The following is a 24,770-nucleotide window of genomic DNA, read 5'->3' on the forward strand; positions in this document are numbered from 1 at the left end:
TTATAATTGTCATGTGCTGAAGAATTATAGTACATCATGTTTAGCTTAAATCTGTTTATAGTTTATGTAATAATTTCCAATTGGATTTGTATTTATATTTTTCTTTATCAATTTAAAATAAAATTTTAAAAAAAGCTCTTATTCATGCCTGTAACTAAACTTCTTTCTAGGGCCACTGGTTTTACGACCCGTTCTGATATTGGTCCTGCCCGAGATGCTAATGACCCAGTGGATGATCGCCATGCTCCTCCAGGGAAGAGGACAGTGGGGGACCAGATGAAGAAGAATCAGGCTGATGATGATGATGAGGATCTAAATGATACTAATTATGATGAGGTAATTAGTGCAGCAACCCTAGCTGTACCTGAAATCAGCTTCTGTTGTGTAATATTCTGTTGTGTAATATTTTGCTTTGATTTATCTGGGTACTTTTATTTGCCTCTTCCCTGTACTGGTCATGCAGCTCTAGTTTCTCTTAGAATTGATGTTTTCTATATTCAGCAGCTCCCAAGGTGTGTTAAGTTGAAGTTAATATCTTGTGCTTACTCTCAGTTTAATGGCTATGCTGGGAGTCTGTTTTCCAGTGGACCCTATGAGAAGGATGATGAGGAGGCAGATGCTATTTATGCAGCCTTGGATAAACGGATGGACGAAAGGAGGAAAGAGAGAAGGTACAGTTGCAGACTTCATAGCTGTCTTCATAGGGAGAAAGCAATGCTCCCAAGTTGGCTGCCAGCTTAAGCTGAATTAATAGAGAACTGTGCAGACTTTGTTGTTTTTGTCATGGGAAGAACAAGAACTTGTATATTTGTTTAAGCAACTTTTATTGAACGCCAATAGAGAAATAACAACAAAGAAAATATATTTCTTTAAAAAAGTGAGGAGTGTGTGGTGGAGTGGTTGAAGCTTTAGCTCAGCACCCTGGGATTGTGGGTTCAAACCCTGCGCTGCTCCTTGTGACATTGGGCAAGTCACTCAGTCCTCCATAGCCCCAGGTAGGTTAGATAGATTGTGAGCCCACTGGGACAGATAGGAAAAGTGCTTGAGCACCTGATTGTAAAACCGCTTAGATAACCTTGATAGGCTGTATATAAAAACCTAATAAACTTGAAACTTAAAGTATACAACTGCTCATATGCCTCTCCCCCACACAAAACAGCTTATATACACCATGGACCCTATATAATGTTGATATTGTGGTACAAGATATTTGACCGCATTATAAGTGCATCCATATCATATGGGGGTCCAAAGTTATAATAAATAGCAACAAAAAAGGGGTCCAACCCTTGACCATGTTGTAAATGGTCCCGCATTATAATGAGCTTCGTTTTATAGACAAACTGGAAACAAAAAATGAAAATATACAAAACTCTGATCAAAGAAAAACGCAAAAAACACTAAGCACAGAAAATAGATACTTAAAAAATAAATAGCAAAGAACTGTTCAAACTAGTAAAAACGATAATAGACACAACTTGAATCCTGAAAAAGGACAATGAGAGCACTCCATCTGCTCAAACCCTAGCCAATTTCTTTAAAAATAAAATCACTGACCTAAGAGCAACAATACTTATGCCCAAAACCAACACAGATTTCTACTTTGAACCCCATGATCAGGAATCCAGAGCAGACATGCTCTGGGACCACTTCGAGTTTCCAAACTGGCATCAATTCCTAACTTTATTCAATAAATACACCAAGTCAAACTTCCTACTGGACGAATGTCCCTCTAAAATCATGAAAGTTGTTCCACCAGACTTTAAAAAGGAACTATTCACTTGGCTTACAACTACACTTACTAACGGAATATTGAACGAAGACATGGGACACATACTGATCACACCTATCCCCAAATATCAGAAAAACTCAATAGCCCTGACATCCAACTACAGGCCTATAGCAAGCATCCCCCTATTCACTAAGCTACAGGAAGGACTGGTCAACTTGGAATTAGTGAACTACCTAGACAAATTTAACATCCTTAGTGAACATCAATCAGGATTCAGAAAAGGATACAGCATGGAAACAGTTATAGCTTCCATCCTAAACCACCTCTATGATCTTTTCAGCAAGGGCAAAAGTGCACTGATTTTGCAACTAGACCTTAGTAGTGCGTTCGATCTAGTAGACCACGAAATTATGCTACTATGCCTAGACGCAGTGGGGCTCTCGGGAAAGGTAAAGAAATGGTTCCAGGAATTCCTAATAAATAGATCATACCGAGTAGCCTGTGATGGGAATTACTCTAATCCATGGAAAAACCCCTGGGGGGATCCCCAAGGCTCCCCACTATCACCCACACTATCCAACATTTACATCTCATCCTTAGGCCATCTATTGCAAAAGTTAAGCTTAAACCATTATATATATGCAGATGATATATCCATCTTAATCCCCTTAAATGACATAACAAACAAAACAATAGATAACCTTTCTCGCATAATGACCGAAATCGAAAAATGGACAACTGACTTCAAACTGAAACTAAAGACAAAAGTCTTCTTGGTAAGCCCCAAGGACAAAATTACCAGAACATCGTTACAATTAAACGGCCACGAATACCAAATCTCCAAAACCATCAAAATACTGGGTATCACACTGGACACACATCTAACCATGGCAGACCACATGAACTTAGTGGTGAAGAAATGCTTTTGTACACTCTGGAAACTAAGGACCATTAAAAAATACTTTGGGTTTTTTTTTTTTTTTTGGGGGGGGGGTGTTATAGTGCTCTCCTTTAAAAAAAAAAACTTTATTCATTTTTTCATCTTACAACAAGTGTATCAAGAAATAACATTTGAACTTAAAAATATCACTTGATATTCTATTACAATCAACTTAAATTAATGAAATTATAACCCCCTCCCTCCTATCCCTCCCATATCATATGCATTCACATATATTTTACAATATAATCTTTATCCCAGGACAAGCAGGCAGGTATTCTCACAAGTGGGTGACGTCATCCGACAGAGCCTCGATGCGGACGCCTCACAAGCAGACTTGCTTGAAGAAACTTGAAGTTTCGAATTGCCCGCACCACGCATGCACGAGTGCCTTCCCGCCCAGTGCAGGGCGCGTCTCCTCAGTTCTTACTTTTCTGCGGAGCCGAGAAGTCCGTCTTCGACTCTCTGCGTGAAGTATTTTCATTTGTGCCTTCTTTTGTCCGTGGTTTTGTGTTATTTTTACTCAGAATCGCTGGTTTTCGTCTTTGTTTTATTCTTTAAAAAAAAAAATAAAAAATTTCTTCCGTTCGTTTGACCAGGCAGGCCACGCGGCCGCAGCCCCGCGGCTTCAATCTTGCAGCAGCGCTTTTTCGGCCTATGTCCCGGCCTGCAACCGGTTTTAAAAAATATTCCAAGTGCCAGCGCGCAATTTCCCTGACGGACCCTCATCGACGGTGTCTCGGGCCTCAACATCTCCCGAAATTGTGCCGGCCTTGCTCAACACTTAAGTCTCGTGCTTTCAAGCGTCGTTGCATCCTGTGGGAGCAGCTTTTCAGCATGGAGTCTTCGATGGAGCTTTCGTCCTCAAGGAGTGCTTCACCCTCGACATCATCCGATGATCTCCAGGCTTCCACAGCTTCTGCTCCGAGCCTCATCCAACCTGCCTCGTTTGTACCGGCTATGTCTTCGACGCCTGCTGCAGTGCCTTCCTCTGTCTCTTCAGGTCAGATAGCACAGCAGCCCATTCCCCCGGTGGTGCTTAAAGTGCCCAAGGCTTCTAAGTCCAAGCACTCTCACATTGCCTCGAGGGAGCATGAAGCCCATGCAGATGGTCCCATTGGAGACGCGGATCCATCCTTGCCGGCTTCGTTCCAGACCTTATTAGAGAAGCAATTCATTCAGCTCTTTACTACCATGGGGCCAAAGCTTCTCTCACAAATCCAGCCTGGGCATTCGGAGGTCTCCCGCGAGGTCGAGCCGCCTCCTGTGTCTCAGTCGCATGCACACTCTCTGCAGGGAGCAGAGTCTCTGCGAGTGTCTGGTCTGGCATCTCAGCATGCATCGCAAGGAGCAGAGTCTTTGCCCATGCCTCCATTGGAACCCTTACACTCGATGCAAGGAGCGGAGTCTTTGCGAGTGCCTCGAAGTTCTTCCACTCAGCCTCTTCTGCTTCGTTCCACAGCCTCAAGCCCTATCCATTCTCTGGGGGCTTCGACTGGGACACGCTCTCCTCGATTGTCGAGGCCTGCTTCTAGGCACAGCTCACATCATAGATCGAGGCATTCTTCGAAGCATTCATCCAGGCATGCCTCGCCTCATTGGAAGCAGCCTTTTCTTCAATATTCCCCACCGCCTACATCAGGGGTGTCCAATGTCGGTCCTCGAGGGCCGCAGTCCAGTCGGATTTTCAGGATTTCCCCAATGAATATACATGAGGTCTATTTGCCTGCACTGCTTTCATTGTATGCTAATAGATCTCATGCATATTCATTGGGGAAATCCTGAAAACCCGACTGGATTGCGGCCCTCGAGGACCGTCATTGGACACCCCTGGCCTACATCAACCCTTCCGCTTCTGGATCTCGAAGACCCAGTGGGTTCTTTTTCTCCATCCAGATCTCCTTCTTCACTGGAGCAAGCTGCCTCGACATCCTCAAGTCCCTCTCGAGGCCAGGCTTTGGCAGATCAGCTGTCTTTTTCATCTTTTCTGCGTCAGATGGCAGTTGACTTGGATATTCAACTTGACACTGGATCTAAGTTTTCCAAGGAGTATCTCGAGACCATGCATCTCCCTCAACCTCCGGCTGAATGCCTCAAGCTTCCTCTTCACAAGCTTTTGGATCAAACCTTTGTCCGCTGTCTGGAAACTCCTTATTTCATTCCAGCGGTTCCAGGCAAATTGGATTCCAGATACAGGACTGTACATCATAAGGGGTTTGACAACGCTCAATTGTCTCACCAATCCCTTGTGGTTGAATCTTCTTTAAAACGTTCTCACCCTTCTCAGGTGTATGCCACTGTTCCTCCGGGAAGGGAAGGCTAAACGATGGACAGATTTGGTCGTTTCATCTACCAAAACTCTATGATGACCTCCAGAGTCCTCAACTATAATTTTCATTTCATCACCTACTTTAAGTTCTTTCTCTCCATCCTTCCTAAGTTCATGCCTTATCTGGATTCTCGTGCGCATTTTGAATACCAAGAAGTCCTTGCATCCTTGTCCCAACTCCGACTGCAGCTTCTTCAGTCCTCCTATGATGCTTTTGAGCTGTCTGCTCGAGCTACTGCTTGCTCGGTGGCCATGTGGCGTCTGGCGTGGCTCCGGACCATCGACATGGATCCTAACCTGCAGGACCAGCTGGCTAATGTTCCTTGCGCTGGCAATGACCTCTTTGACGAGTCTATAGAGGCAGCCACCAAGAAGCTTTCGGACCACGAGAAGTCTTTTGCATCCATTCTCCGCCCGAAGCCGAAGCCGGCTCCTCCTCGACCTGCACGCCCTCCTCAAATTTACCAACGGCGTTTTCCACCTAAACAGGCTCCTTCCATTCGTCAGCCTGTCAAGAGGCCACATCCTCAGAAACAGCAGAAGCCTCACCCTCCTGCTGTACCTAAGACTCCTCAGCCTTTTTGATTGTCTAGTGGAAAGCATAACCTCAGTCGTTTTGCCATTTCCCATTTTTCCCCCTATCGGAGGTCATCTCCATCATTTTTACCACCGATGGACGACTGTTACCAACGACCTTTGGGTCCTTTCCATCGTCAGGGAGGGATACTCTCTTCAGTCCCATCAAGTTCTTCCAGAACATCCTCCAAGAGAGTATCCTTCCAATTCTGCCCAGACCGCCCTTCTTCTTCAGGAAGCTCAAGCTTTGCTTCAGCTCCGAGCTATCGATCCAGTTCCTTTGGCTCAGCAGAACAAGGGATTTTACTCCTGGTACTTCCTTGTTCCAAAGAAGACGGGTGATCTGTGTCCTATTTTGGATCTCAGGGTGCTCAACAAATTTCTGGTCAGAGAAAAATTTTGCATGTTGACTCTAGCAGCTCTGTATCCCCTCCTCGAGCAGAACGACTGGTTATGCTCTCTGGATCTCAAGGAGGCCTATATACACATTCCCATCCATCTGGCCTCACTTCAATTCCTCAGATTTCGGGTGGGAAATCTTCATTATCAATACAGAGTGCTCCCTTTCAGCCTGGCCTCATCACCCAGAGCCTTCACCAAGTGCCTGGTAGTGGTGGCCGCTGCGTTCAGGAACCATGGTCTTCAGGTGTTTCCCTACCTGGATGACTGGCTCATCAAGGATTCCACGTCTCAAGGAGTCGTCCTAGCGACCCAGCGGACTATCTGGTTCCTGCAGAGTCTGGGATTCGAAATCAACTTTCCAAAATCCCATCTCCAGCCTGCTCAGACTCTTCCATTTATCGGAGCTGTTCTGGATACTGTCCAATTCAGAGCGTTCCTTCCTCAACAACGTCTGGAGGCTCTTCTCCATCTTTGTCATTCAGTCTCCTCTCGCCCGTCCATCTCGGCGAGACACATGATGGTTCTTTTGGGTCACATGGCTTCCACAGTACATGTGACTCCTTTTGCCAGACTTCACCTCAGAATTCCTCAGTGGACCCGGGCATCTCAATGGACGCAGCTTTCCGACCCTTTGACTCGACACATCCAGGTCACTCCTGCTCTGACACAGTCTCTTCGCTAGTGGATGCTCTCTTCCAATCTATTCAGAGGCTTACTGTTTCACACGTCACCCCATCAGAAGGTTCTCTCGACCGATTCTTCAACTTACGCTCGGGGGAGGGGCTCATCTAGATGGTCTCTGTACCCAAGGCTATTGGACCAGTACGGATCATCAGTGTCACATCAATCTCCTGGAACTCAGGGCGATTTTCAATGTGCTCACTGCTTTTCAACATCTTCATGTAGTCCTCATTTGAACAGACAATCAGGTCGCCATGTATTATATCAACAAACAGGGAGGCATGGGATCTGCCTTACTCTTGTCAGGAAGCTCTGAAAGTATGGGATTGGGCAATTTGCCACAACACCTTCCTCAAAGCTGTCTACATTCATGGGGCGGACAACGCCTTAGGAGACAACTTGAGTCGTCTTCTACAGCCTCACGAATGGACTCTCCATTCCAAGCCCCTTCATCACATCTCTCAGTGGGGAACGCCTCAGATAGATCTCTTTGCAGCCCCCCACAACTTCAAACTGCCTCAGTTCTGCTCCAGGATCTACACTCCTCATTGCCTCGAGGCAGATCCTTTCCTTCTGGACTGGACGAATCTCTTTCTATATGCGTTTCCTCCACATCCTCTCATCCAAAAGACGCTGGTCAAACTGAAGACCGACCATGCCACCATGATTCTCATTGCTCCTTGGTGGCACAGATAACCCTGGTACTCCCTTCTTCTTCACCTCAGCAGCAGGGAGCCATACCTTCTACCAGTTTTTCCCTCTCTGCTTACACAGCATCAGGGATCTCTGCTTCATCCCAACCTGCAGTCTCTCCACCTGACAGCTTGGTTCCTCTCAACATAGCTCCTCTACAGTTTTCTCAATCTGTGAGGGATGTTTTGGAAGCTTCACGGAAGCCTACTACTAGACAATGCTATCACCAAAAATGGACTAGATTTTCTACTTGGTGTTTTTCTCATCATCAGGAGCCTCAACATTCCTCCTTATCTTCAGTTTTGGTCTATCTTTTGCACCTTTCTCATTCTGGCCTCAAGTCTACATCGATACGAGTCCATCTTAGTGCAATTGCGGCTTTTCATCAGCCTCTTGAAGAGAAACCCCTCTCTGCTCATCCTGTGGTTGACTTTTCAATGTCAATCCTCTTCTCAAACCGCCTCCTGTGGTTTGGGACCTCAATATTGTTCTTTTTCAGCTCATGAAACCTCCATTTGAACCAATTGACAAGGCTCATCTGAAGTATTTCACTTGGAAAGTGGTGTTTCTCAATGGCCTCACTTCTGCTCGACGAGTCAATGAGCTTCAAGCGTTGGTTGCGGATCCACCTTTTACAGTGTTCCATCATGACAAGGTGGTTCTTTGCACTCATCCGAAATTCCTTCCTAAAGTAATCTCAGAATTTCATCTCAACCAATCCATTGTTCTTCCAGTGTTTTTTCTGAAGCCTCATTCTCATTCTGGAGAATCAGCTCTTCATACTCTGGACTGTAAAAGTGCTTTGGCTTTCTATTTGGAACGCACCAAACCACACAGAACTGCTCCTCAACTTTTTGTCTCCTTTGATCCGAACAAGTTGGGACGTCCTATCTCTAAGCGTACCATCTCCAATTGGATGGCGGCTTGTATCTCATTCTGCTATTCCCAGGCTGGATTACCTCTTCACAATAAAGTCACAGCCCATAAGGTCAGAGCAATGGCAGCTTCTGTGGCTTTCCTCAGATCTACACCTATTGAGGAAATTTGTAGAGCTGCTAGTTGGTCCTCGGTTCATACCTTCACTTCTCATTATTGTCTGGATACTTTCTCCAGACAGGATGGACAGTTTGGCCAAACAATATTGCAAAATTTATTCTCCTAAATTGCCAACTCTCCCACCATCCCACTTTGGTTAGCTTGGAGGTCACCCACTTGTGAGAATACCTGCCTGCTTGTCCTGGGATAAAGCACAGTTACTTACCGTAACAGTTGTTATCCAGGGACAGCAGGCAGCTATTCTCACATCCCACCCACCTCCCCGGGTTGGCTTCTCTGCTAGCTATCTGAACTGAGGAGATGCACCCTTTTCTGGGCGGGAAGGCACTTGTGCATGTGTAGTGTGGGCGACTCGAAATTTCGAGTTTCTTCAAGCAAGTCTGCTTGTGAGGCGTCCGCATTGAGGCTCCATCGGATGACGTCACCCACTTGTGAGAATAGCTGCCTGCTGTCCCTGGATAACAATTGTTAGGGTAAGTAACTATGCTTTCCTATTAATCCAAACATTTAATAAAGAATCAGAAAGTCCCCCATCCCTATCCCATCATTTCAATTATATTATTAAGGGAAAATCTGTTAATGGTCCCCAAACATCTCAAAATTTACTAAAATATCCTTTCCGTGTGGCTAATGTTCTTTCCATTCTATATAGATGACATAAAGAATTCCACCAAAAACTGTAATTTAATCTGCTCCAATTTTTCCCAATTAAATGTAATCTGTTGAATGGCAACTCCTGTCATAATAAGTAAAAGCTTAGTTTTTTGAAGAAATCTGACTCTTCACTCTCATTGACATGCCAAATAAAATAGTATCATATGTTAAAGCCACCTATTTGGCCCCATATTGATTTCCAAGAAGCCAAAATAAATGGACAACAGAATTATAGATGATCTAAAGTCCCAGCTTTGAGATGACAATATCAACATCTATTAGACTTAGAGCGATCTAATTTTTGAACAGAAAAAAAAAGTTTGTCTCGTAGATGCAGATACTGTAGATCTCATCCTCCAAGACCAAATTCGTGGTCATTGAGATGCAATAATTTGATGCTTAATCTCAGTACTCCAAATGTCCCGAAGACTAGTTTTTGGTTTTTTATTCATAAATCCAGATATCAGTTTATACCACTGTCCCAAGAAGTCCACCTGAAAGCATAAGAACTCCAAACTATATTGATTATTAACATTTTTCCATTCAGGGAACCCCGCCTGAATGGCCTGCTTCAGTTGCAACTATCTAAAACTCTGTGATTTATTAAGACCAAATTTATGTTGCAACTGTGAAAAGTCAAGCAGCTTACCATTAGATATAACATCCTCTAAAGTACGTATACCTGCCATTACCCAATACTTCCAGATGATCTTAAATCCGTCAATTTGAATCTTGGAGTTAAGCCATATACTTTGATTTGTTGATTTATATATTGAAATAGGTGTTAGGTTATTCACATATTTTAGGTTTTCCATGTATCTACTAATATTCTGTTTTCTTTATATATCCTAGGCATTTTGATACTAAGAACATGGTTTAGTCGCAGAGGAAACATGAGTCGCCATTCCAACCATATCCAATCTGGAATATTTTCAATGGGCTCTGGGAGGACCCAATACATACCTTGGCGCATAATATAGGATTGATGATACCTATAAAAATTGGGAAAATTTACCCCTCCCTCCACAGTTGGTCTTTGTAAAGACACTAAAGCAATTCTAGCAATTTTACCCAGCCAAATAAATTTTGTAAGAATACTATTTAACTTTTTGTAGAAAGACCCCTAAAAAAAAACTGGTATCATACCCATTTGGTAACAAACCACAGGCAAGATCATCATTTTAACAGTTTGTACTCTCCCCCACCAAGATAAATGTAAAGGATTCCATTGCTCACACATTTCTGTTACTTTCAGTAATAAAGATTTTTCATTCACTTTCATTGTTTCTTCCAGCATATTTTTTTTTTTTTTATCCAAATGTCTAAATACCTTATTCCATCTTCTTTCCACATAAAGGGAAACGTGTCAAATAAACCTTTTGTGCAATGCACATTAAGTGGAAGAATTTCTGATTTGCTCCAATTTATCTTATATCCTGAAAATTTTCCAAATTTCTCTATCAATTTAAGTAAACATGGAATGGTTGTTTCAGGATTTCTCAAATGAAGCAGTATATCATCTGCATAAGCAGAGACTTTATATTCACATTCTGAATAAGGAATACCCTATATCTCCTTCACTTGTTGAATAGCTAGCAACAAGGGTTTCAATACAATATCAAAAAGCAAAGGAGACAAAGGACAACCTTGTCTAACCTCCCTATGTAAATTAAAGCGTTCTGAAAAGTTATTATTAATATATATTATCCCATGACAAGCAGGTAGCATATTCTCTACATGTGGGTGACGTCATCCACGGAACCCCGTCGCAGAGCGCTTTTCAAGCAAATTTGATTGAAGATCTCTAGTTTGCTAGTACTGCCCACGCATGCGTGCCTTCCTGCTCCACTAGAGGGCGCATCCCCTCCTCGTGGTCTTCAGTTCTTACTTTTCCGTGGAGCCAGAAAGCCCTGTCTCTCTTCTCTGCGATTTCTAAGTGCCTTTCTAGCACCGCGGCTTTCTTGTTTTCCTACAGGAGTCGTTGTGCGCGTTGTTACTTGTTTCCTTTCTTTATTTTTCGTTTTTTGTATTTTCGGTTCGGTGACCGGGGGCTCCCTGTTCGCCGTGGCCACTTGGCCTCGAGTGGTTGCGGCCGTCGAAACTTATGACTCGGCCTCTCACTGGGTTTAAGAAGTGCTCTCAGTGCGGGCGGGTTATCTCCATCACTGACCCGCATCGCTGGTGTATCCTGTGACTGGGTGCTGATCACCCGGCGGATTCCTGTCCTCGCTGTGCCACGCTTCAACCTTGGGTTCTTCGGCGGCTTAGGGCCAGGATTGCGGAGCTTTTCGCTATGGAAGCCGCTCCTGCTTCGACTCCGGTCTCGGCCTCGACCTTGGCCTCGGTCTTGATGTCGGCCTGGAAGACCTCGGCCCCGAGCAAGTCTCCCTTGACCTCGAAGGCCTCGGCGGTCTCGACCTTGAAGACCTCGGCTCCGGGTAAGTCCCCTCTTCCTCCTTCAGGTTCAGCTCAGCTACCGAAGAAGCTTTCCTCGGAGTCTCTGGCCATCCAGGCGGTGAGTGTAGTCCCGCTGGCCTCGACAAAACCATCCTCCAAATCCTCCAAGTGTGCTTCCACCACACGGGAATACTCATCCTCGAGGTCGCCCCTGGTGGAACGCTCTACTGCTCCTACCTGGCCGACTAAGGTCACGGTGCCGATGTTTGAGGAGGTACTGAAGGCTTTCATCTCCTCGAAGCTCTCCTCGACGTTAGCTCAGCTTTTTCCGGCCTCGACCTCGCACGCCGTGGACCAGCCTGAGCATCGCGTTGAGGTTTCTCGAGGCAAGACACGTTGATCTCGGCGTCTGTCCTCATCTGATTCCTCGCCTCTTCCATCGAGGCGAGTTTCTCCCTCGGGCCGACCTCAGTCGAGGCACCGGTCGAGATGCCTTGCGAAGCATCCGCGGGACTCCCCCCCGAGGTGGGGCAGGTCCCTGGGTCCTCGCACTACTGGCTCCATTAAGACCTCTGACCTCACTCTGTCCAACCCGAGTCTCTTAAGGTCTCCGGTCCGATTGGAATCCCCGATCCGGGAGGAGCCTATCTCGGGGGACCCGGGCTCGTTTTCCCGAGGCTTGTCTTCGGGTTGAGGTTCTCTGGGGCACCGGCCTCGGACCTCGACGGTCCATGCCTCACGGCCCTCCCCTCTGGGGACATCGAGGCGCAAGCTCTTGTCGACGCCTCCTCGTTCTTTCAGTGGGGCTTCCTCGACGTCCATTTCGGTGGATACGGATGTACCCCCGCAGTATTCTCGGGAGGCTTCTCCCTCCTTTTCGGCTGCCCTGCGGTCTCGTTCCACCACTCCGCCTGGGGAGCATTCGGAGAGCAGGCCCTCTTCCTTCACTCGCTTTGTGCAGGATATGGGCAGGGCCTTCCACCTGGGCCTTCAGTCGGATTCCAGGTATACCAAGGAGTACTTGGAGGAGATGGAGCTTCCCCACCCTCCTCGGGAATCCCTGCGGCTGCCTCTGAATCCAGTGTTGCAGCAGACTTTTTTTCATAACGTGAAGACGCCTTACGCTATCCCAGCTATTCCCTCCAAAATGGAGTCTCGGTACCGGACGGTACCTTGTAAGGGGTTTGAGAAGGCACAGCTCTCTCACCAGTCTCTGGTCGTGGAGTCTACCCTTAAGAAATCTCACCCGTCAAAGGTCTATGCCGCTGTCCCGCCGGGCTGGGAGGGCAGGCCATCAGAACTCCATGATGGCGAACTGAGTCCTGAATTATAATTTTATGTTTACTTCTTATCTTAAGTGGTGCATCAAGTCCTTACCATCCTTCGAGGACGATTTACCTTCTTTGCGCCGTGCGGAGTTTCGCCGGCTTCTAGATACTCTGCCGCAGCTGCGACTATACATGTTCCAGGCCTCTTATGATGCCTTTGAACTGTCATCTCGGGTCTTGGCCTTCGCGGTGGCCATTCGTCAATTGGCGTAGCTCCGCATTGTCGATATGGACCTGAACCTGCAGGACAGTTTGGCCAATCTTCCATGTCTGGGAAATGAGTTGTTCGATGATTCCATCGAGGCTGCCACGAAGCGCCTCTCCGAACACGAACGCTACTTCGCCTCCCTGGTCCAGGCTAAGGCGAAACCCACTCCGGCCAAGGCCTACCGGCTGCTTCCCCGGCGGTATCCGCAGAAGTCTACGCCGGTGTTTTTTCGCCCTTCGCCTCGTTGGCCGCAGCAGCAGAGGGCTCCCCCTAAGCCACAGACCCCCACTGCACCTAAGCAGCAGCCGTCCTTTTGACTGGCCCGGCGGGAGGGGGTTGGCCCCTTCCGCCTCGGGGATTCCCCCCTTACCCATCAGGGGACGTCTCCGCACCTTTTATCATCGTTGGGCGGAGATTACTGCGGACTCTTGGGTCCTCTCCGTCATTCGGGAGGGGTACTCCCTCAACTTCTGGACTTTGCCTCCGGACAGACCTCCCGGAAGGTTTCTTTTCGACGGGACGCAGCTTCCTCTGCTTCTTTTGGCAGCGCAGGCACTCCTTCGCCTTCGGGCTGTGGAAGAGGTTTCCCCGGGCCAATGGGGCGCCGGGGTGTATTCCCGGTACTTCCTGGTTCCCAAAAAGACTGGGGACCTTCGTCCCATCCTGGATCTGCGGTCACTGAACAAGTTCCTGGTTCGGGAGAAGTTCCGCATGCTTTCGCTTCCCATTTTGTATCCCTTGATGGACGAGGGGGACTGGTTGTGTTCCCTTGACCTGAAGGAAGCCTACACTCGCTTCCCGATTCATCCGGCTTCTCGGCGGTTTCTTCATTTTCAGGTGGGAAGTCTCCACTTGCAGTATCAAGTTTTCCCATTCGGGCTTGCTTCGTCTCCACGGGTCTTCACGAAGTGCCTCGTGGTGGTTGCAGTGGCCCTGCAGTCGCAGGGCCTTCAGGTTTTCCCGTATTTTGATGATTGGCTTATCAAGGCTCCATCGAGGGAGGGGGTTACCTCAGCGACCCGTCAGACTATTATCTTCCTTCAGCGTCTGGGGTTCGAGATCAACTTCCCCAAGTCTCAGTTGTGCCTCTCTCAATCCCTGCAGTTTATCGTGGCTGTGCTCAACATGCTCTGCCTTCGGTTGTTTCTGCCGTCGCCTCGGCAGGCTGTCCTTCTGCGGCTGAGTCAGCTGGTGGCTCAGCGGAATTCGATCTCGGCCAAGCAGATGATGATTCTTCTGGGGCACATTGCCTCCACCATTCACGCCGTTCGCATGGTTGCATCTTTGGGTTCCTCAGTGGACTCTGCGTCTCAATGGCGGCAGGATCGGGATCCCGCTTCTCAACACATTACGGTGACTCCCTCCTTGAAACACTCGCTCTGTTGGTGGGCCAACTCTACCAATCTGTCCAGAGGTTTGCTCTTTCTCTTACCCCTGCATCAGAAGGTTCTGATGATGGACTCCTCGATGTACACTTGGGGAGCGCACCTCGACGGTATCCGGACTCAGGGTCTTTGGTTGAGTGCGGATAGGCACTGTCACATCAACCTGCTGGAGCTCCGGGCCATTTTCAACGCCGTGGTGGCTTTTCGTCATTTGCTGCAGGATTCCGTTGTCCTGGTGCGTACAGACAACCAGGTGGCGATGTATTATGTGAACAAGCAGGGGGGTACGGGTTCCCTCTCACTTTGCAAGGAAGCCCTTCGTCTTTGGCAGTGGGTGCTGCGCCACAACATCTTCCTTCAGGCGGTGTATATCCAGGGCGAGCGTAATTGTCTGGCCGACATTTTAAGCCACCTGCTTCAGCCGCACGAGTGGTCGCTCCATTCTCACACCTTGTGGCAGGTGTTTCTTCGGTGGGGAACTCCACAGATAGATCTGTTTGCTTCACCCCTCAATCACAAGTTGCCTCGTTTCTGCTCAAGGATGTACTCCTCGGATCATATCGAGGCGGATGCTTTCCTTCTCGATTGAACAGACGTGTTCCTCTATGCGTTCCCTCCCTTTCCTCTGATTCTCAGGATGCTCATGCATCTCAAGTCGGTCCGCGCCACCATGATCTTGATAGCCCCTCGGTGGCCCCGGCAACCGTGGTTCTCCCTGCTCCTCCAGCTCAGTGTCAGGGAGCCTCTGCTACTACCTGTTTTTCCTTCTCTGCTGTCTCAGAGTCGGGGTTCGCTGTTACATCCCAATCTGCAGTCGCTCCACTTGACAGCTTGGTTCCTCTCCACTTCGGTTTCTCACAGTTGGTGAGGGATGTTCTCGAGGCCTCTAGGAAGAGTTCCACTCGCCAATGCTATTCTCAGAAATGGACCAGATTTGCAGCGTGGTGTGTGGATCACCGCATGGATCCGCCCTTGGCCTCCTTGTCTTCGGTCCTGGATTATCTGTTCCACTTGTCTCGGTCTGGCCTCAAATCGACATCTATTCGAGTCCACCTCAGTACGATTGCTGCCTTTCATCAGCCGCTTGATGGGAAACCGCTCTCTGTCCATCCGGTGGTTTCCCGCTTTATGAAAGGCCTTTTCAATGTTCATCCTCCTCTCAAGCCCCCTCCGGTGGTTTGGGATCTGAATGTGGTTCTGGCTCAGTTGATGAAACCTCCATTTGAGCCCATTGACAAGATTCCTTTGAAGTTCCTCACTTGGAAGGTGGTGTTCTTAGTTGCTGTCACGTCTGCCCGCAGAGTCAGTGAGTTGCAAGCTTTGGTCGCGGATCCGCATTTTACTGTATTTCATCATGACAAGGTGGTCCTGTGCACTCATCCTAAGTTCTTGCCGAAGGTGGTTTCGGATTTCTACCTTAACCAGTCCATTGTTCTTCCGGTGTTTTTCCCGAAGCCCCACTTGCATCCCGAAGCCCCACACGCTTGACTGTAAGAGGGCATTGGCCTTTTACCTGCTACGCACCGAGTCTCATCGGACAGCGCCTCATCTCTTTTGATCCTAATCGGTAGGGCCGTCCTGTTTCCAAGCGCACCTTATCCAACTGGTTGGCTGCTTGTATTTCCTTTTGCTACGCTCAGGCTGGTCTCTCGCTGCAAGGTCGGGTCACGGGACATAGAGTCTGAGCAATGGAGGCATCTGTCGCTTTCCTCAGGTCCACGCCTATTGAGGAGATCTGCAAGGCTGCCACTTGGTCTTCGGTTCATACCTTCATCTCTCACTACTGTCTGGACGCCTTTTCCAGGCGCGATGACCAGTTTGGCCAGTCGGTTTTGCGTAATCTGTTTTCATAATTTGCCAACTTTCCCTCCGTCCCCTTTTTGGTAAGCTTGGAGGTCACCCACATGTAGAGAATATGCTGCCTGCTTGTCCTGGGATAAAGCACAGTTACTTACCGTAACAGGTGTTATCCAGGGACAGCAGGCAAATATTCTCACAACCCTCCCACCTCCCCGAGGTTGGCTTCTTTGCTAGCTATCTGAACTGAAGACCACGAGGAGGGGATGCGCCCTCTAGTGGAGCAGGAAGGCACGCATGCGTGGGCAGTACTAGCAAACTTGAGATCTTCAATCAAGTTTGCTTGAAAAGCTGTCCACGATGGGGCTCCGTGAATGACGTCACCCACATGTAGAGAATATCTGCCTGCTGTCCCTGGATAACACCTGTTACGGTAATTAACTGTGCTATCTAGCAGCAAGGGAATTATAGAAGGTTTGAATCATTTGTATAAATCCCAAACTTATTCCAAACCATTCCATAGCCTAATACATGAAGGTCCATTCTACTCGATCAAAGGCTTTCTCTGCATCTAAGGATACAGAAAAGGCCAGATCTGTCATGGCTTTTGTTAGATATAACATATGAAAGGCCAATCTGGTATTATTAGAAGAATGTCTTTGAGCATCGAATCCTGCTTGGTGCATACCAATGATATAAGGGAGAGCCTTAGCTAAGCGTAAAGCCAAAAGTTTAGCCAGAAGTTTTCCATCTACATTAATTAAAGTAATAGGCCTGTAATTTGAAACCAATGTGGGATCTTTATTTGGCTTTGGCAAAACTATAGTTAAAGATTCAGCTATAGTGCCTGTAATACAACCTTTATTTAGTTGAGTCTGATATAAATTTAGCAGATAAGGCAATAAAGTATTTTGAAATGATTTATAAAACTCTACCGTGAAACCATCACCACCTGGAGCGGATCCAACTCTAAGGGATTTCAACGTTGTTTGCAATTCTTTTAGTGATATAGGCTCTTCTAAACTTCCTTCTATATGTTCAGGAACTTTAGATCCCTCTAATATTTTTTAAAACTCTAAACCAGGGGTGCCCAACACGTCGATCGCAATTGACGTGTAGCTCAGGAAGGCAACGTGAGTCGTTCGCAGAGCCCATCCCGGGCTCCATTATAGACTCGTGTTGCCGTCCCGATCTACCGGGCCTATCAGCCTTCCTGTCCCCGACGTCAAAGACTCCGACGCCGTGCATTAGGCTGTTTTTGTCATTTCGGGGGGGGGGGGGGGAGCTTGGCAGCGGCAGCAGCAGCCTGAAAAAGAAATCATTCTAGCAGGGGTCGGTGTCATGCTCCGGAGCTTCTACAGCCTTCCTATCTCCCTCTCCCTTCTACCTGCTTCCGGACACACACCCTGCTCCGCGGCTCTCTTCGGCAACTCAGCAGCAGCGATCGACACAAGCTTCTGATGTCGGGGCCTACCCTCTGCGAGTCCCGCTTGTTTCAACTTCCTTTTTCCACAAAGGCGGGACTCGTAGAGGGAAGGCTTCGATGTCGGCAGCTTGTCTTGATCACCGCTGCTGACGAGTTGCTTAAGAGAGCCGCGGAGCAGGGGGGTGTTGCCAGGTGCAAGTAGAAGGGAGAGGGCCAGATGCAGGACTCGTGGGTGAGGGAGGGGAAGAGAGAGAGAAAGAGAGAGGGGAGGGAAACAAAAGGAAATAATTCATACTGAGCTGGGCCTGAGTGGAGGGAGGGTGGAAAGATTTTGGCTACAGGGTGCAATAACAAAGGAAAAGGGGGGAAAGCAGAAAATGGAGATAGTGACACAAAGAAGAGAAAGGGTAAGCAGGACCTACTGAATAAGGATAGAGATACAGAGGGGACATGAAGAGGAGGTGAAATAGAGACATAGAAGTAATGTTGAAAAAGTGTGTGGGGGGAGATAAAGACATTGAAAGAGCAAATGGTGAACATGGGGTAAAGACAAGGACAGAGACAAATGAAGATTCTGAAAAAGTGGTGAGATAGGGATATAGGTGAGATGGACACAAAGAAGGGTGATGCTGGAAAATAGGTAGAATGGTAATTCTGACAGACACAGAAGGGAAATGCTGGATCAAGGAGAGATGGGGCTCAGGCTGGATGGAATGAGGAGAAATGCCTTGTTGGCCCGGAACTTCCTCTCCTACGTCAGAATTGACGTCAGGGAGCGGAATGCTGGTCACCGCGACGCTTCTGCAGGGAAAGCTTGGGATGGCGGTGGCTTGGGGGCTGTTCCCCGATGGCGGTGGCAGCAAACCGAGTGGCTTGGGGGAGGGCACGGAAAAAGAAAGAAAGGGGGCAGACAGGGAGGCAGAAAGAAGGGGGAACAGGGAGACAGAAAGAAGGGGGAACAGGGAGACAGAAAAAGTTGGGGGAGAGAATGAGGTCTGGAGGAGAGAAAACATACAGGAGGCTGAAAGAAAGGAAGAAAGATTGGATGCACAGTCAGAAGAAGAAAGTGCAACCAGAGACTCATGAAATCACCAAACAGCAAAGGTAGGAAAAATGATTTTATTTTCAATTTAGTGATCAAAATGTGTCTGTTTTGAGAATTTATATCTGCTGTCTATATTTTGCACTATGGCTCCCTTTTACTAAACCGCAATAGCGTTTTTTAGTGCACGGAGCCTATGAGCATTGAGAGCAGCGCGAGGCATTCAGCGTAACTCCCTGTGCTAAAACCTACTATTGTGGTTTAGTAAAAAGGGAGGGGGTGTATTTGTCTATTTTTGTATTTTGTTACTGAGGTGACATTGCATAGAGTCATCTGCTGTGACCTCTTTGAAAAAACCCGGAATATGAATAATTAACATTTTCTCTGCCTTTCAGTGTGCTTTGTGTTTTTTTTTAATTTTATTGTTGGTAGATCATTTTGACTTAGTCATTCTAAAAGTAGCTCGCAAGCCCATAAAGTGTGGGCACCCCTGCTCTAAACCATCTTTTTCTTTATCTAAATAAGGCTCAGAAGAATAAAGAGCTTTATAAAATTTTAAAAATTGTTTTAAAATAGGTTCAACTTGAGTGTATCACCTTTTTCATCTTTAATAGCAATTATTTTTGTCTTCCTTTTTTTTGCTTTAAGATAATTTGCCAATAATCTTCCCGCCTTATTTGAATTTCCATAATACAAAGCTTGTTGAGAAAATAAATCTTTCCTTACCAGTTTAGAAGAAATCTCATTATATTTACATTTAGCTTTTAAAAGAGCATGTAAAGTAGAATATTCCCATTTATCAATCAATTTTGACTCCAAAAGCTTAATTTCTTGCTTCAGATCTGAAAATTGACTTTTGACCTGTTTAAGATATGCCGAAAATGAGATAATTTGACCTCTTATGGTTGCCTTAAAAGCATAATAGAAACAAACTAACACACCACTTCAGCCAGAAAAGTGCATCTCACTCCATCGGCCTCAGAACTGCAGCCTACGCACAGTAGTTTTATCACAAACTCGAGTGATCAACGTAGCAACTTTGCTCCTTGCTCCAATCATCGGCAGACAAGAACTAATACTGGAATTCGTATAACTTTAATAACTTAATTATTTAATATTATTTTTAGAAATTTTTAAAAAATTTTTATATCATTTTAAAATATACCTCAGTATCTTTGCAATTTCATACACATTATTTTTATTTACGTTTATGCACTTCTCCAGGATTTGAAAAAATTGACAAGCTACTTATCTCAAACAGTGCTTGTCTCTGGATGTGCTTTTCAAGCAGTGCTCATGTATTGCACATGCCGGTGTATTAGTTTGTTTCTATTTTGGATTACTACCACTTGGGATATTTGCTTGTAGATTGCCTTAAAAGCATCCCATAAAGTTTCCATAGAGATTTCTTCTGTAGTATTAATTTGGAAATATTCTTTCATTTTTAATGTAAAATCTTCACAAAATTTCAGTTCCGCAAGCAATGTATTATCAAATCTCCATACTGGCATAGAGGGATATGGGTGACTAAAATTACGCCAAGTGTTCACCTGGCTGGGCCTCCGCATGTGTGGATCGCTGGACTTGATGAACCAAAGGTCTGATCCGGAGATGACAGTTCTTATGTTCTTATTATCCTGATCAACAATTTTTAGTTCAACTCACACCCCTCCATGATCAGATAAAATAATTTGATCTATGGAGGCTTGCGTTATTTGTTGTATTAATTGATTTGAAACAAAAATGTAATCTATTCTTGGAAAGGATTTATGAACATGAGAGCAAAAAGAAAATTCTCGACCATCAAAATCAGTGGTTCCCAAACCTGTCCTGGGGGACCCCCAGCCAGTCAGGTTTTCAAGATATCCCTAATGAATATGCATGAGAGAGATTTGCATACCTGTCACTTCCATTATATGCAAATCTCTCTCATGCATATTCATTAGGGATATCTTGAAAACCTGACTGGCTGGGGGTCCTCCCAGGACAGGTTTGGGAACCACTGATCAAAATGAAGTATTCGCCATATATCCTTCAAGTCACAAGACTGTGTAAAAATATCTAGTCCTAATGATTTCATAATTCTAATAGGTTTTTTATCCATCAAAGGATCCATAACAGCATTAAAGCCACTATTAAATTAGAAGCAGCCAGTGGTAATACCAGTTGTTGTAGAGCAGTGGTCTCAAACTCAAACCCTTAGTGGGGCCACATTTTGGATTTGTAGGTACTTGGAGGGCCGCAGAAAAAATAGTTAATGTCTTATTAAAGAAATGAAAACTTTGCATGAGGTAAAACTCTTTAGTTTATAAATCTTTCCTTTAACTGTTAATGACAAAAAAATACTTGGAGGGTTGCAGAAAAAATAGTTAATGACAATTTTGCATAAGGTAAAACTCTTTATAGTTTATAAATCTTTCCTTTAACTGTTAAAGGAAAGATTTATAAACTGTTAAAGGAAAGATTTATAAACTATAAAGAGTTTTACCCCCTCAATCCTGCTTACAAGCTAAGTGAACATTCTAGTGACGTTTGCATGGTATTATAGGCAGAAAATTGTTGGACTTTTTTTGAAGCTCTTTTGATATTATATTTTAAACACGCTTTTGGAGTTTGTATATTTCATATACGCTTTTGGAGTTTGTGATCAAAGACTTTTTATGAAATAACAATGACTGGAAGGTAAACTCTTTACCTAAGGGAGGTTTTTTTAGCCTTTTGACAAATCCAAAACTTCACCTCACTCTACAAGAAGAGGAAATAAGTAATTCTCTTGCTAAATCTCAAGTCTGAGATAGCTACCTCTGATATGTTGTAAATTTTACATTAAAAGTGTTCCATCATCTTCCAATCTTTTCAGAAGTAAGACAAACCAATAACATCAGGTAATTCATTCCTTTATTTTTCTTTTTCTTCCTTGTTGCAGAGATACTAGCATGTCCCCGACGGGACCCGTTTCGCTCAAATAGGGCTTTTTCAAGGGTTCACACTGGGCGCTCTTTCTCCAGCGTTCTCACAGTTCAGGCAGATCTAGCGCCCACTGTGAACCCTTGAAAAAGCCCTATTTGGGCGAAACGGGTCCCGTCGGGGACATGCTAGTATCTCTGCAACAAGGAAGAAAAAGAAAAAGAAAGGAATGAATTACCTGATGTTATTGGTTTGTCTTACTTCTGAAAAGATTAGAAGATGATGGAACACTTTTAATGTAAAATTTATAACATATCAGGTAGCTATCTCAGACTTGAGATTTAGCAATAGAATTACTTATTTCCTCTTCTTGTAGAATGAGGTGAAGTTTTGGATTTGTCAAGAGTTGGTTGACCTCACTTTCATCTTCATACACTTGTTGAGGTGTTTTAGCCTTCCTTTCAGAGTTTCATATCTCTGAGTATTTTTATAAACATCTTTTTGATCACTCTCCATAGGCTAACCATTATATAGAGGCCAGTTTCGTGTTATGTATATTTTGCATCCATCTTTGGCATTAACTTAATATTCAATTTTTCTGCTTTCTTTTCAAAATATACATTTCCATGTCTTACCTTCCCTTCTATCTCTCTCTTCTTCCATCCCTATTTCCATGGTCTGACATCTTTCTTTCCTTTCTCTCCCTCCCTCCTTCTTTCCTTCCTTTCCCCTGGCCTGGCATCTGTCTCCTTCCCTCCCCCAACTTTTTATTTCTTTCACCCTGCCCCCTTCTTTCTTTCTCTCTCTCTCCATGCCCCCTTTCTTTCTATATGTCTGTCTTTCTCTCTCGCTCCGTGCCCCCTTTCTTTTTTCTTTCTCCATGCCTGCCCTTTCTTTCTGTCTTTCTCTCTCATGCCCCTTTCTGTCTGTGTCCCGTCTCCCTTCTTTCTTTCTATCTCCCGTTCCCCCCCTTCTTTCTTTATTTCTCCCTGCCCTCCCCCAAGCCATCACCATTGGGGAACAGGCCGCCACCGCCGCAATTGGGGAACAGGCCAGTGCCAAGGTCTTAGCTCTCCCTGCTTATCTTCCCCAGCTCGGAGCCGACCAATTCTCGCTACCCGACGTCAATTCTAACGTCGGGGAGGAAGTTCTGGGCCAGCCAGGCAGCGATTGGCTGGCCCGGAACTTCCTCCCCGATGTTAGAATTGACGTCGGGTGGCGAGAATTGGTTGGCTCCGAGCTGGGGAAGATAAGCAGGGAGAGCTAAGACCTCGGCGCTGGCCTGTTCCCCAATTGCGGTGGCTTGGGGGAGGGCAGTGAGATGGGAAGAAAAGCAGATTGGGGACCTCTGCTGTAGGCGAGCTGCGAGCCATTTGCTGAAATTCCCTCCAGAGAGACTTCTGCAAGTCCAATTACAGCAGTTGTGGTCGGTACGCGATTGTCTTCTCCACAATTGGAAAACTTGTGAAGTGGAAAGGACAGATTGCGGGCTGCAAAATAGTCCCTGGGGGGCCGCATGCGGCTTGTGGGCCGCGTGTTTGAGACCGCTGTTGTAAAGTCTTGAAAAATCATTTTGGTTTGAATTAGGGGCATATACATTGAAGAGCACCATTGTAGTATTTCCCATGCTCATGTCTACATGTACCCATCTTCCTAAAGGATCTGAAGCAGCCAATTTAAATAATGCAGTACATATCTTATTTACTAAAACAGCTACTCCAGCCTTCTTTCCAACAGCAGGGGCAAAAAACAATGCTTTACTTAATCTCTCTCTAATTTTTTAGATTCTATAGCAGACAAATGAGTCTCTTGGATAAAGCACATATCCGCATTCTGTTGTTTTAAAAATAATAGTGTGTTTTTTCTCTTAATCGGATGGTTGAGGCCATTAACATTTAATGAAAATATTTTAAAATCCATTATATTTTATATAAAACGTAACAATATCATCCAATAATTCAAATTATAATGAGTGTTCAATAAATATTCGTTTTCCCTAAAATTATCACCTGAAATAAAATCCCTCAGCTCCCTTAATCCTATTTCCCCATATCTCCCTCCCACCCCTCCCCATCCCTCCCCAATTAATTGTGAGAACTTTGAAACGCACATGTGAGACCAGGTGACGAGAAACTCCTTACAGGCAAAATTAATTAATCTTAATATTAATTATCATAAGCTATCCAATTATTTCAATATTAATCATAAATTATATATAATTCTTTCAAGATACTAGTTTATGCATCTACACAAAACATCAAACTACACTCTCAAAACGTTTACAACACAGCAAACACATGAGCCATGTAAATCCTAAGTAGTAATTCACAAATGAATCCCAGATCACTGAATTGAGACAAAACCGGGATTAACAAGCAGCTACACTAAAGGCTTAGAACTGTGAAAATTATCACGAGGTAGGAAAAAGCCTCATATCCCCTCCTCCAACCCAACAATGTGTTTAAATTGTAGATAAATAGGAGGTTTATAGGGGTAAATATAATCACTGGCATAAAAAACATCCTCTTGTAATATTTCACTAAGCAAAATCCTTATGCAATGCAATGAAATCCCTAAGTTGTCTACAGTGACTCTTCTACTGGCTTAATTTCCTCTGCCGCATAACTGATGACGTCATCAGGGATACGGCAGAGGAAATTAGTCCAGTAGAAGAGCCGAAGCAGCGTGTTTACTGTGCCTGGGACACTACTGGAGCTGCGAGGTTTGTCGGCCGTGTAGCGGTGGGAGGGTCGGCTGGGAGGGTCAACGGGGGTTTCTGGCGTGCCGGGTAGGGGTGGAGGGTTAAAAACATGCTGCTCAGGGGGATGGGAGGCAGGCAGGCAGACTGGCATGGGGTGGGTGGGGGGGTTTCAATGGAAGGCAGGCAGGCTGGCATCGTGGGGGTTGGGTGGTTTCCATGGAAACATGCTGCTCAGGGGGATGGGAGGCAGGCAGGCTGGCTGGCATCGGGGGGGGGGGGTTAATGGAAACATGCTGCTCAGGGGGATGGGAGGCAGGCAGGCAGACTGGCATCGGGGGGGGTTTAAATGGAAACATATTGCTCAGGGGAATGGAAGGCAGGCAGGCTAGCATCGGGGGTCGGGATGGGACAAAGTCTGGAAGATAATGATGAGGACATAAGGAGGCACTGGGGGCACTAAGGACATAGAAATGGGCACTAAGGACATAGGATGCACTGAGGACACTAAGCAGGACA

General features: G+C 45.8%; 1 protein-coding gene across 4 annotated transcripts in view; it reads left to right on the forward strand.

Moving 5' to 3' along the window:
- PRPF6 (pre-mRNA processing factor 6) overlaps positions 1-24,770 on the forward strand; it is a 325,322-nt gene that overhangs the window by 23,653 nt on the left and 276,899 nt on the right. For all 4 annotated transcript variants that reach the window (XR_004541083.1, XR_004541082.1, XM_033963163.1 and 1 more), the window contains exons 2-3: positions 171-336; positions 553-671. Coding sequence is in view for 2 of the 4 variants with exons in the window: in XM_033963163.1 (XP_033819054.1) it covers positions 171-336; positions 553-671 (285 nt within the window). In the remaining 2 variants the exon portion in view is untranslated. The remainder of the gene's footprint in view (positions 1-170; positions 337-552; positions 672-24,770) is intronic.

Source organism: Geotrypetes seraphini, chromosome 11, assembly GCF_902459505.1.
Source record: "Geotrypetes seraphini chromosome 11, aGeoSer1.1, whole genome shotgun sequence".
NCBI lineage: Eukaryota > Metazoa > Chordata > Amphibia > Gymnophiona > Dermophiidae > Geotrypetes > Geotrypetes seraphini.